General features: G+C 40.2%; 1 protein-coding gene across 1 annotated transcript in view; it reads left to right on the top strand.

The window, feature by feature from the left end:
* The window catches only part of TIAM2 (TIAM Rac1 associated GEF 2), a 126330-nt gene that overhangs the window by 24466 nt on the left and 89341 nt on the right, over nucleotides 1-12523 (top strand). Inside the window, exons 6-7 of the mRNA XM_050949637.1 lie at nucleotides 9401-9586; nucleotides 10936-11082. Coding sequence (XP_050805594.1) covers nucleotides 9401-9586; nucleotides 10936-11082 — 333 coding nt within the window. The remainder of the gene's footprint in view (nucleotides 1-9400; nucleotides 9587-10935; nucleotides 11083-12523) is intronic.

Here is a 12523-nt window from a genome sequence, read left to right as displayed (position 1 = left end):
CTTGTATCTTCCTCAACACCTGTGTTGTTTAAAAAGCAAGATACTGAATGCCACTGCTTTGGTGGGAGGGGAGTTTAGACAGTGGGAGATATCTACATCTCTGCAGCATGTGGTTCTTGTCATACCATTCACCAGCCTCTGAAAAGGGGTTACAGTACGGGAATCTGTACATGTGAATTTTTAAGTATGTGTACATATTTAAATGTGTGTACATATGTTTTTAAACGTTCAGTTATTTAGGAGTTTGGGGAGTTTAATAGTATTGGGTTTGATTGCTAGCATTTGATAAAGAATGATTGCATTTCTAACATTTGGCAATCCAAAGAATTTTAAAGTTTTTAAATAATATTTGCTCTCCCCCCAAAAAAGACACCAAGAAGGAGGTGTTATTTTTATAACTCTCTGCCTCAGGGCTTGTTGATATTTCAGCTGCCAGACAGGTAGCCAAAGTATCTCCTAGATCAGGGACTGCCTCCATCAGTAGATGTAGTGTTTTTAGAGCCACATGAGACCCCAGTCCAGTAATAGCAGACTTAGAGCCTTCTTACAAAGAATGGTGACCCACTGCATAGGCTTTAAAATAATTAAATCCACTGTGTCGGGGAAACCCACAAAGGGTGTGCTGTAACTACAGATACAAAGGTCTTGGGAGGGGCTATATCTAATGGATTAGCTCTGAGTCTGAAATCTGTTTATGCCATCTCATGGATCTGAGAGCTGTGCTATATTTGTCTTTGTCTATGTATATCATACATATTTTATGTGTGGGATTTTCAAAAGCACTCCACCTTGGGCTCACTCTTTTCCCATTGGAGTCAATAGTAAAACTCTCATTGAATTAAATGAGAAGGGAGATAGGACAAAGTAGAGTGCTTCTGAAAATCCCCTACTAAACATCTCAGTTCATACCCTTCTCAGAACTAACAGCACTAGTACAGTTACTTTTGTTCTGCAGCTGCAGTAGCATTTTGCCACCAAACATTGTGAGGGCAAATTTTTTATACATGAGGGTCTGTACATAAAGTGGGTACATATACACTTATCTTCAGCCACAGCTTAGGCACCCACATTTAACCACTTTGGCTCACTTAATTGTTAAACATGTGTACGGTTGTGTAGTAGGCAAATAAATCATAATATATGCTACAATCATGGGACCCAGTTTAACTATCATTAAAGGCAATGAAAACACTCCCTTTGACTTCAATGGAAGTGGGGTCAGGTGCATGTCCAGGAGATCTTTAAATAGAATTATTTTAAAAAGAATATTGCAGAATAAATGAAAAGTAGGGGCCTGCATCTGTGCACATGGAGAACATCTATTAGCATGAATGGAAAGTCCACAGTGGACAGAAGGCGGTATGTATCTCCTGATGTTTTTATTAATGTATTTGCTACTTTTCAATCACATAGCTGTTTCCCTCCCTGTTCCTCTTCGTTTTGTTATGAATTTCTTTTAAAAGAAAGAATCGTATGGAATAACTTCGAGTAATATTGTCTTGAATGCATTCTGAGCTTCTTTCTGCAGGTTCTAAAATGGCAGCATAATCATGTTTTTTGAATAATTTTGACGTAGCTGCTATGATTCACATTTGCTGTGGACATTATACTTAACTCACTTGTCAGATGGTTGTGAGGAGAGGTATTTTCTTTTTATTAGCAGGCACTAAAACAATGAAATGTTAATGGGAAAAGCAGACACGTGCTTGGAATTACTTTCATGGGAGTTTTCCTAGGTTTCCTTTAGCTAAGTGTATTTTGTCTGTCACCTTAAAAGCCAAAATAGCAAGATCAATAGGACTGCATTCTGCTCTCCCAAAGTCATCTTGAAATATACTGTACTAGTTCCCCTTCGCCTTCCTCTGTCTTCTCTTTCATTGCCACTTAGAGGGCAATGCATTACATGGTTTGTTTTAACATTTAACAAGTTATTTTTCTGTTTAACATATAATAGATTTCTCCTTCAGTAACAAACATTTATAAGATCATGACTTTAATTTCAAGCTATTTTATGGTGCAAACTGACTTCTCAAGCTCCAACTTTTCATAATTATTTTTAAGGAATGAAATTTAATACTGTTAGATAATAATATACATGAGTAAAAAGTCACAGTACCCATTCTCCAAGGTAATCTTTTCAAATGCACTTTGCTGGATCCTTGCTGCTTTTGCTGCAAGAGAAATACAGCTTTAATTGCAATCGATCCAGTTACTTTTTTTTTAAAATTGGCTCACTCGGGGACTAACAATTGATATCTAGATTTATTGGGTCAGAGCATCAGGTGGTGTTAATCAGTGTCACTTCATTGAGTACAATAGACTACACTAATTTGCATCAGCTGAGCTTCTAGCCCATTATTTTTTACTGTGTAAAATTGTCTGTCTTTCCATCCTCAGTAAAATGCTTCCATTTTAGTGATAGCTTACCACTATGGAAAGAAGTAAATAGGCAGGGAGAGAAGTTAGGGAAATGTTCCTCTGATCTTCACACTGGTGCATTTGCCATTTTGCGGATCCTGAATCAAGAAAGGAAATCCAAGCAAGGTTTTGAATAAAATGTTTTCTTTGAACTTAAGATGTAGAGCATCTCTGCATTTGGAGAAACTGTGTTGGAGCCTGAGATTATGGGCTGCAGGCTAATTCTTCTTTGCAGAAGGCAAGTTGCCTAATAAGTTTGGGCCCCAATTAAGCAACTTTCTTAAGGATATGCCTAACTTTAAGCATATAAATAGTTCAATGGGGTTACTCACTTGCCTGAAGTTGAGCACATGCCTAGTGCCTTACAGAATCAGGGCCTTGACGCTGGTGCAATGACCCTGAAATGATGACTCCTTTCCATACTGTGGTCAATATGGGAAATATTCTGGACATCTGTACTTCCAGCGATAAGAAAGTGACATTGATTGGAAAAAGCTAGCTGTCTGTAGTTTTTCCTTCCTGTGTATTCTTCTTGTTATTTCAGGATATTTTCTTTAATGTTTCTTAACTTATTAGACAGAATGGTAAATAAAGGATACTATTGATTTTACATTAATGTTGTTTTACTATGTTCTCTTTCATATTTCATCTCTTTGATTTCAAAATTCTAGTGATAGCTGAAGTAACCCTTATGTTATACAAATTCCTGGAAGAGTGCCATAGTTGCTGCTTTAAGTTCTCTGTAGGAACACATGACAAAATAAAAAGATCTTTTCACAGTCCCCTGATAGTGAGTGACTCATTCATCCAGATGGGTGCAATATGGATTGTGTCTGAGAACTGAAGAATGGAATGCAAAGAGTTTTTTGTGTTTGTAATGTGGTCAAAAAGCTGTTTCTATAAAACTGCAGGGATTTTTCCTTTTAAATCTATGGGGCCACAGTAGGTTCCCCAGATCAGCTTCTAAAGATGCATTCTGTACGGAAAAAAGTCTCAGGGCAAAATCCTGCACTTCTTACTCATGCAAGTAGTCCTGTTGCAGTCATTTCTGTTAGCAAGGAGCACAGTGTTTTGTGTATGGGGAAAAAAATCACATCAGTTTGAAGTGTTGGACAAATCTTTTCCCTCTCCTCACCTTTACCTGGGCTCCTTTCGCTTTGTTTGGGGCAATGGGCAGAATTTGTTTTAAAATCATATCATGCGTCAAGGATTTTTATTCTTTTTGTAACTCTGACTCAGTCTTTGTGAGCACAAAGCTTTTTCATGTGAGAGTATTTAAAGCAATCTTTAAGTGTGTTTTGTCTGTATTTGTCCCCTCTGCATACGAGTCAGCTCTTACTTCTGACACCCCATTTCAACCATTTGTGTGGAGATGGTTTTTGTTACACTGGGCTTTCCCTACCTAAAATGATCCTTCTCAGAGCTCCATGTAAAGAGCTGCATTCAAGAAGCCAGGAATAATCAAACCTATTCGTGACTAGCATCGATTGGCATTTTGGACCAGATCCTCAAAGGTATTTGGGCACCTAACTCCCACAGAAATCAGTGAGAGTTGGTATCTAAATATCTTTCAGTATCACTTTAGGCCCTTATCTGTTAACTATTTACATACATTTCAGTCCTGTAGCCGATCCTATAGGTTGATAAATTAGCACAGATATGAACAGTGCCAGCATCTTAGCTCATCTCATGCTATAAGGATGTCATATATTTTTTACCCTTTAGTTGTTTTCCAGTTTCTTAATAGATTTTTCTCTGACCTAGGAGCCATTTCTCCTAGTGATCTAAGAGCAGTCCTTGCTTCCCAAATCCTTTCTCTTCCTCCTTCCTCTTGCACCTCAGCTGTTGAAACTTCTTCCTCCCCAGTCCAGGAATCTGCTGCAAAAATAATCTATCTTGCCTAGCACTCTAACCATGTTCAACCACTCTACAATTCCTCTAGCGACTCTCAGCCTAAATCATTCAAGTATCTCATCCACGTCTTCAAGATCTGCCACAATTTATCTCATTTCTATCTTTCTGCCTTTGTTTCATTTTTTTTTCTTTCAAGGCACTTACGTGGATGCTCCCTTTGTTTTTCTCCCTCTCTGAAACTGGACCTCTGTTTCTGACCATAATGTATACAATGCCAATCCCTGTCCTCTTTTAACTCCCTTTCCAACACCCACTTATTCAAGGAGACTTATAACCTCTGGCTGAGATTTTAAAACCAATGAGACTTGGATGCTGTTGATGGGAATTGAGCATCCAACTCCTCCTAGTTGGCTTTGAAGATCTCCAGCTATCAACCAAAACATTTACTATTATGAACAAAATACTTGCAGTTACCTGGAAAAATTCTAGCTTGCCATGTGGCCAGGCAATCTGACTGTCCTCTCCTACAATTGATAATGGCTGGGTGGATGGCCAGAAGTGTTTTCTGTTGTGTTGTGTATGGTTATTTATTTATTTATTTATTTATTTATTTTTGTTTGTTTGTTTGTTTGTTTGTTTGTTTATTTATTTATTTATTTATTTATTTAATTGTATTTATTTATTTATTTAATTGTATTTATTTATTTAACGTCTCAGAACCATCAAGTCTGTTTAGCTAGCCTATCCTATATGTAATCACCTACTGTACCTATTATCATTCTTCTCCTCCTTCCATTCCCTGCTATTGTTTGTTGCATTGACTTTTTTTTTTTTTTTTTTTTTTAACCTCTTGTCTTAAATTTAGAAGTAGGGGCCATTGTGTATGTGCATGATGGGGTTAAATCGTCTAGTCTTAACTCAGGCTGAAATCAATGGGATATTTGCCTCATTCAAGTTAAAAGCAGAGTCAGGATTGTAGCTGCTAGCCCATGGATTGTAATTAACATGTTGGACCAGGATGTGTTTTACTTTGAAGTTGTTGCTTTTTAGATTGTAAGTTTTCCCCTTTAGTCTTCAAGTGTATCAGTCATGGGCAGGGAGAATTATTGTCATCTAAAAGGTTTAGACAAGTAGCAGCTGGTATTAGTTCACAGTCTCCAATTGGTTCCAGACATCCTTGGTTTTGATAAGACTACAAGACAATCCCTGAAATTCCCTGCCCACAGCTTTTGCTAATGCCATTAAATGTAACATCATGATTACTGGTGCTTTTGGAGTTGATTAGCTAACATCCTGCATGGCTGATAAATAAACACAGTCATGGAATCCTTTCTCCAGAAGATCCTTGCATCATCTCTTCCTGTCCCTCCCCAATTTTTGCTTATATTTATTTAAAATACATTTCTGTAGGAAAGCTTATGTGGGATTTTCAAAGGAGTTTAAGGAACTTTGGTGCCTAAACTCCATGCTTTTCTGAGAGTTGGTGGGCCTAACTCCCCGAGTGTCCAGGAAAATCCCAACTCTGTTTGTTAAATGTGGGATTTTCAAATATATTCAGACTCAGCCTAACTTTGCCTCCTTTGAAAACTCCCATGACTACCATGGGAGCTGACATAGGCAACAGCTGAACGTTTTTGAAAATTCCATTCTAGGGCTGTGTCTGCAGTGCAGCTGGGAGGTGTAATTCCCAGCGGGTCTAGACTTAGGCTAACTCTGCTCAAGGTAGCATGCTAAAAATAGCAGTGTGACTGCAGCAGCTTGTGCTACAGCTTGGGCTAATTGCTCAAGTACAACCATATCCAAGACCCCAGGTATGCGCTTGGGAGGCTAGCTCAAGCTGCTGTCTGTGCCAGTGCTATTTTGAGCAAAGCTTATGCATGTACTTCTACCCTGGCTGGGAATCACACCTTTCAGCTGCAGTGTAGACATACCCACCCTATGTGAAAAGACAGACCTGAGGTTTTTATTGTTGTGGAAAGCTTGCAACACACTTTCATTCTGTGGGTGTCATTGTATGGAGAGGGAAGACTGTTGAACCACATACTATATTACCTCATCCCTGAAGTAGAGGTAGATGGAAAAGTGTCATATTAAGGGTGTCTGGTGAAAGGAGTTGAAGTAAAGGGAAGCTTAAAATAAAGAACAATCATAAAATAAATCCAGGGGGTGTGGTGAGGGGAAGAGTTCCTTGAAGGATTTATGCACAAGCATATATACATGTGTTTAAAAGTTTTGTTTCTGGTGAGACTACACTAGGTATTTTCCTTATGTGAAGGGTATCTCTGTCTTTTTGTGTACATTTGTGTATCTCTTCTTTGTGACCTAAAACTACATTTTTCAGAGAATAACACTCAAAGTTTTTTTTTTCTTTCTGGATTTACATAACACAAAGTTTTTCTGATCAAGGATACTCTGAGATGGTATGTCACAGAAAAATTGGAGGCTCTCTCTTTGACTCTTTTTTTAAGAAGCCTGAGAAGCAGATAACTCTGACGTGTAATAATGGTGCCAGCTTTATGTTTGTGAACGTGTGTGAGGGGAGCAGTGGAGGAATGATCAATGAGGAACTCAAAGTGAATCCAGAACATTTAGTGGCTCCTCACTCAGTTGCAGTACAGCTCCTACCACCGCCATCACTCCTCTTTCTTTATGATAAGAAGCCTGATTTACTCCTACATTACTCCATTTTTTTCACCCATTAAATTAACAGACTTGCACCAGCATAAAACTGAAACAATGCAGTGGTGAACTGAGCCCTTTCTGTTGTCTGCAGGAGATGGGGGGGAAAAAAAGACAGTACTCCCCAACACTGGTAGCTCTGTTACAGGAGACTTTCTGTGGTACCTCTACTTATGGAATAATTGCAATAGCAAGAAAGAGAATTTAAAAAATTAATTACCGTGGGAAATGGTCATTTTCCTGTTCAATGGAGCACAGGCATTAAAACAAACATTTGGAGAAAACAAAAAAGGGTGTGCATGAAACATACTGCAGCATATCTCACTCCTTCAGAATGAATAATGTATTTGGAACCTCTAGTGTCTCAGGCCAGCATGTAGCTGTCACTCAAGACTTGTCTACCTGAAGTGTTTTTGCACTGGTGAAGCTACACTCCCCCCAGGCAGGTGTGCTACACTATTGTAAAGCAGGGTTTATACCAACAGGACTTATTGTGCTTTCAAACGCCATTGCAAAAATTAGTGATGTAGATGAGCCCTAAGAAATGTGTAAGAAATAAGGCAGCAGGGCAGTAGAAAAGCAGTCTCACAACTCAGAGAGCTATTAGCAAGTTAAACAGAAATGAAAAACCGATTGCAAAAATTAGGATATTGCGTAGCTTATTCAGAATGATCTGTTTTATTTTTTATTATTGAATCATTTCCTTGGTTACATCACTTGTGGTTGTGTCACTCATAAAGCATTAAGGACTGGGAAAGGGTGACTTGTCTGTGGATGACCTTGAAATTAAATTGAGTTGTCTATCAAGAAAATATGGTTGTTCCAGTGTTTTCCTGAAGCCATACTTAACTACCTATGTGCACTCTTCCTGAAGTATATTGGGGAGAGCAGCATTCAGAAGGAGCCAGCAGAATTTAGCAGTGTAACAAACTAGGAAAGGAAGTCCATTAATTTCTTTCTGATATTTGGTGACATGACAAGGAAACTGATCTGATTTCACTTCAAACCAAATGTGTTAGTCAGTTGGTGCACCTAGAACTTTATACCCATGTTATCAGCTTGTCCTGTGGGCAATAAATGATTGAAAGGTACTTGTCCAGATTGAGTTTTTAATAGTTGTAGAATTCAGATGATAGCATTTTTCTAAGGGTATGGCTACATATAAAATGCTACAGCAGCACAGCTGCGCCACTATAGTGCTTCAGTGTAGACACTGCCTACAGCAGTTGATTCTCCCATCAGTGCAGGTAATCTGCCTCCGCAAGAGGCAGTCGCTATGTCGATGGAAGAATTCTTCTAGTGATCTAGCGCTATCATCATGGGGACTTAGGTCAACATAACTCTGCTGCTCAAGGGGGTGGATTTTTCACATCCCTGACCAATTTTCTAGTATAGACTAGGCCTAAGTGTGGCCATGGTTAGCTTGCAAAATACGGCTGCTCTTTTTTCTGTTGAGTCATGTAATGTAATGCAATATATAATACACACGTAGCCTGATTCTACCTGTACTTACACTCTCTAAATCAAGGAATTTTACACCAGTGTAACTGAGGGCAAAATCTGGCCCACATACATTGCATGTGCACGCACGCATGCACACACAAAAGCCCAGGTTTCAGGTTTGGGTACTTACGTTCAGTATCCAGTCCAGCATTTGGATCTTCAGTTTGAAATTTTATTCGTATAAGTGCACACCTTAAATTAACATTTATTCACCTTTGAACTTCTCAGGTTAGGATTTGGGTGCCTAGTTTAGTTTAAAAATTGGACTCTCAGCAAGCGTGTGTGTGTGTGTGTGTGTATTTAGATATTTAAATATTTTTATATTGTATTAAGCAAACACACTCTTCACTGCAGCAGGCTCTCTATTGTATATAAGGCTTATAATGTATTTAATTCACATTTACAGATGATTCGGTATAGGAAATGGTTTACCTGTTAATAGGAGTAAGACCCAGACATGCTGGTGTTACCAGTTGCTACCTCTTCTTTAGGAATGGGGGATTCAAAGGGAAGAGCACTAAAAGACCAGCAAACCCCCTCAACGTTGCTTCTTGGGTGATTGATTTTGCTGAGTCATGCAGCTTTACTTTTAGGCAACCAAACATAGAATCTAAGCTCATAAAAATGTAGGAAACAAAATTAATCAATTTTCTTGAACCGCAAGGATTTGTTTTTATGTAATTGCTTCTGTGGGAATCAGGCTACCCACGATCCATTCATCTTGTCAGTATATATTTAGGACCACCAGCTTTGTTTTATTTCAAGCCATTTTTTGAGTTGTTGTAACACAATATGACTGAACGTGTTTTGGCAGGGGGAAAACTAATCCAATCCATATATCTCCAGATGAAAGTAATTTACTAGACATTTGTGGAAGAGCTCACATTTTCAACGAGACCCACAAAAACATTTTTTCCTCTAATTGTCCCTGTTCATATCTAAATAGATCCAGCAATGGGAGCAGAATCTAGAGAAATTTAACATGGACCTCTTCAGGATGCGCTGCTACCTGGCAAGTCTACAAGGTGGAGAGTTACCAAACCCGAAGAGCCTTCTGGCTGCCACAAGCCGTCCTTCAAAACTGGCACTGGGGAGGCTGGGCATCTTCTCAGTCTCCTCCTTCCATGCACTGGTGAGTGTGACTGCACTTTGTGACTGTGTTATAGAAAGGTCTAGTTACCTTATCACTAGTAATTTAGTTGTATGAAGAGTAAAGCCAGGGAAACTAACATAGACACGCTCACACACAGTGCCAAACCCACCAGCTGCCAAAGAATCCCTGTTAGTTCGCAGACTCTAAATGTTTAGGAATTATCTTGCCCAGAGACAGACTTTGGGACCTTGAAGCATTGGGCCATGCTTTCTTTCGCGTCCGATTTGGGGACTCCGAAATGTTGAGGCTTATCTCAGCTTTCATTTAAAACAAAAAGACCACCATGTAAGTTTCTGACTCTCTTCTTTGCAGAGATGGGCTTGAAAGTGTCAACTTATCATTGTGGAAGGTTTGCCACAGTGATTTTTTTTCTCCCTTAAATTCACAGATGAACTTTTATATAAAATTAAATACATTAAATTGGCATGAGGGCTGGAGTTAATATTTTTAAAAGTGATTTTGGGCCTATCAGTGTTGAGCCACTCATCTTAAAACAGCTTAAAAGAGCTTGATTTTGCCAACCACCCTCCATCTGAAAATCAGACCTCTTTACAGTGTCTCAAATTGTGCCCCCAAAAGTTGAGGGGGGTATCCAAAATCATTAGACACTTTTGAAAATCTTGTTGTCAGTGTGCAAAGAATAATAGAGCGGATCCATAGCAGTTTCAACAGACCTACCATAGTTTGCACCATCTGAGAATCTTCCCTCATCTCTCAAACCCTTGCCAAAAATCCTAAGGCTGATCACAATGAGCAGGACTGGATCACGTTTGGTGTGGTAGAGAATGAGGGTGAAAGAATTTTGAAGGTCCACCTTGAAATATTAAGGCAAGCTCTGTCACAGACAAAGGACTATGTTTCTCTCTTGCACATGTGCGCGCGCTCTCTCTCTCTCTTTTTGCCCATGTGGCTAGTGTTACTATTTGCTAATAGTGCGGTGTGACAATATGCTATTATCTTGCATGCTCGAGACTTTTGTGTGCCTTCCTTCCTTGAGGAGTTTAACATCTAAATCATGACTTATCATTATTCCTCAGGATCTTTGCAATAACTTCTTCAGTCGCACAGTTTTCAGCCTTGTACTAGCACTAGCTTGTTGTTGGGCAGAGCAATATTTTCTCAGTATCTTCCCTACCTTGACTTTTTTTTACAGCTTATTCTTCAATTGTCACTTTGTATTAATAAAAAAAGGAGCAGCGGTGCAGAAGGTTTGGGACTATGTTGAGACAAACTGAAATAACCCTCATTTGATGCCTCATTATAATTATTTTGGAGTTATCTTGCTGTTATGTGATCGAGATGTGAAGGCTTGTATGTATGTGTAACAGATCTGCTCCAGGGATGAGACTGCTCTCAGGAAACGAACGCTGTCTCTGTCACAGAGGGTACGAAGTAAGAAGGGCTTATTTTCCTCACTCAAAGGACTAGACACTTTGGCAAGAAAAGGGAAAGAAAAACGACCTTCAGTAACTCAGGTAAATGCCAGTTTAAAATTATTAAAAGGCTTGTAAATGACAGTACTGAAAATAAGTTCCTATTGCTATGTGTACATTGCTGAATAAGAGAGATTCTGACCCACTGGAGTAGAAAGTCAGTGGCTTTAGACAAGCAGGGCCTGGGAGTGTTGTGAGGGCAGTGCACTCCGCAAGGGGAGGTGGAGATCCCTGCAAGCAACACTTTGGAATGACCTCATGTGGTGGACATGCAAAGCAGCCCTGCTGGGTCTTGAGGAGAGCTTAGGCTCCGGTGCTCCTTCAGCCAGAGAGGGAAGGATGTGATGACTTGAGGGGCTAGAATTTCAGCTGGCATAAATCTGCACAGCTCCACTGACTTTAGTGGAGTTACTTCTGTTCAGGGGTGGCTCTAGGTATTTTGCCGTCCCAAGCACGGCAGGCAGGCTGCCTTTGGTGATGTGCCCGCGGGAGGTCCCCAGTCCCACGGATTCGGCGGCTGCCTGCGGGAAGTCCACCAAAGCCACGGGACCAACAGAACCTCCACAGGCATGCCGCCGAAGGCAGCCTGCCTGCCGCCCTCGCAGAGACCGGCAGAGCACCCCCTGTGACTTGCCGCCCCAGGCACGCTCTTGGTGTCCTGGAGCCGCCCCTGCTTCAGTTAGCACCAGTTGAGGATCTGGCAGGGTTTTTCTGAATTGTACAGGCAGTAAAGGAAAGGAGAGAGGGAGTGGGGGTATCTCAAAAAGCCCAGACAGAAACTTTTGTTTAACTGTCATAAAAAAGGCAGGCTCATGCACACATTCAGAACACCACTGTTTTCCGTAGCTTTCTGCGTGCCTGCCGTGTCAGTAGGGCTCATTTTGTAAAACCAGCTATGTGGGTCATTCATTAGTCCATCTTATTCTTCTGTTATTCCTCCAGTCTTGCATTTTACTTTTAATAAACAGAAATCCCATATCATATAGCATTTGAAAATTGGCAGCGGCAAATACACCAGTAATTTGCTTTCAGACTTTTTAAACATGCCCATCCATATTCATAATTACAATAGCCCAAGAGCCGATGTAATAGATTTAATATTGCGCGTTAATGTGTCTGAGTTTTATGGTCTAGCAGTTCATATTCTGAATGGGTAAATATTTATCTACAGTGACAGATTTCAGCATATCAGAGAGATGTGCTTTCATGATGAACGTAAGTAAGAAATGACTGAGATCAAAGCCTGACTGACCGACCGGCTAATATCTACAGGGCTGGGAAGAGACACAGTGCATCCCCTGCCCACTATCCCTCCCTATCCTGACTCTATATGACTTCCCTTCATGCCCCAGACCCTGTGGAGAGGCCTTCACAGAGTTCAGAGGGGGGGGATTGTGTCACCAAGGCAGCTATCTCCCTCCTTTTTTGAACAGAAGAGGGGAAATCTAAACATGGAGAGGAGGGTGCCTCCACGGTCAGATTT

The sequence above is a fragment of the Gopherus flavomarginatus genome, chromosome 4 (assembly GCF_025201925.1).
Source record: "Gopherus flavomarginatus isolate rGopFla2 chromosome 4, rGopFla2.mat.asm, whole genome shotgun sequence".
Taxonomy (NCBI): Eukaryota; Metazoa; Chordata; order Testudines; family Testudinidae; genus Gopherus; species Gopherus flavomarginatus.
This window is presented reverse-complemented; position numbering and strand designations above follow the sequence as displayed.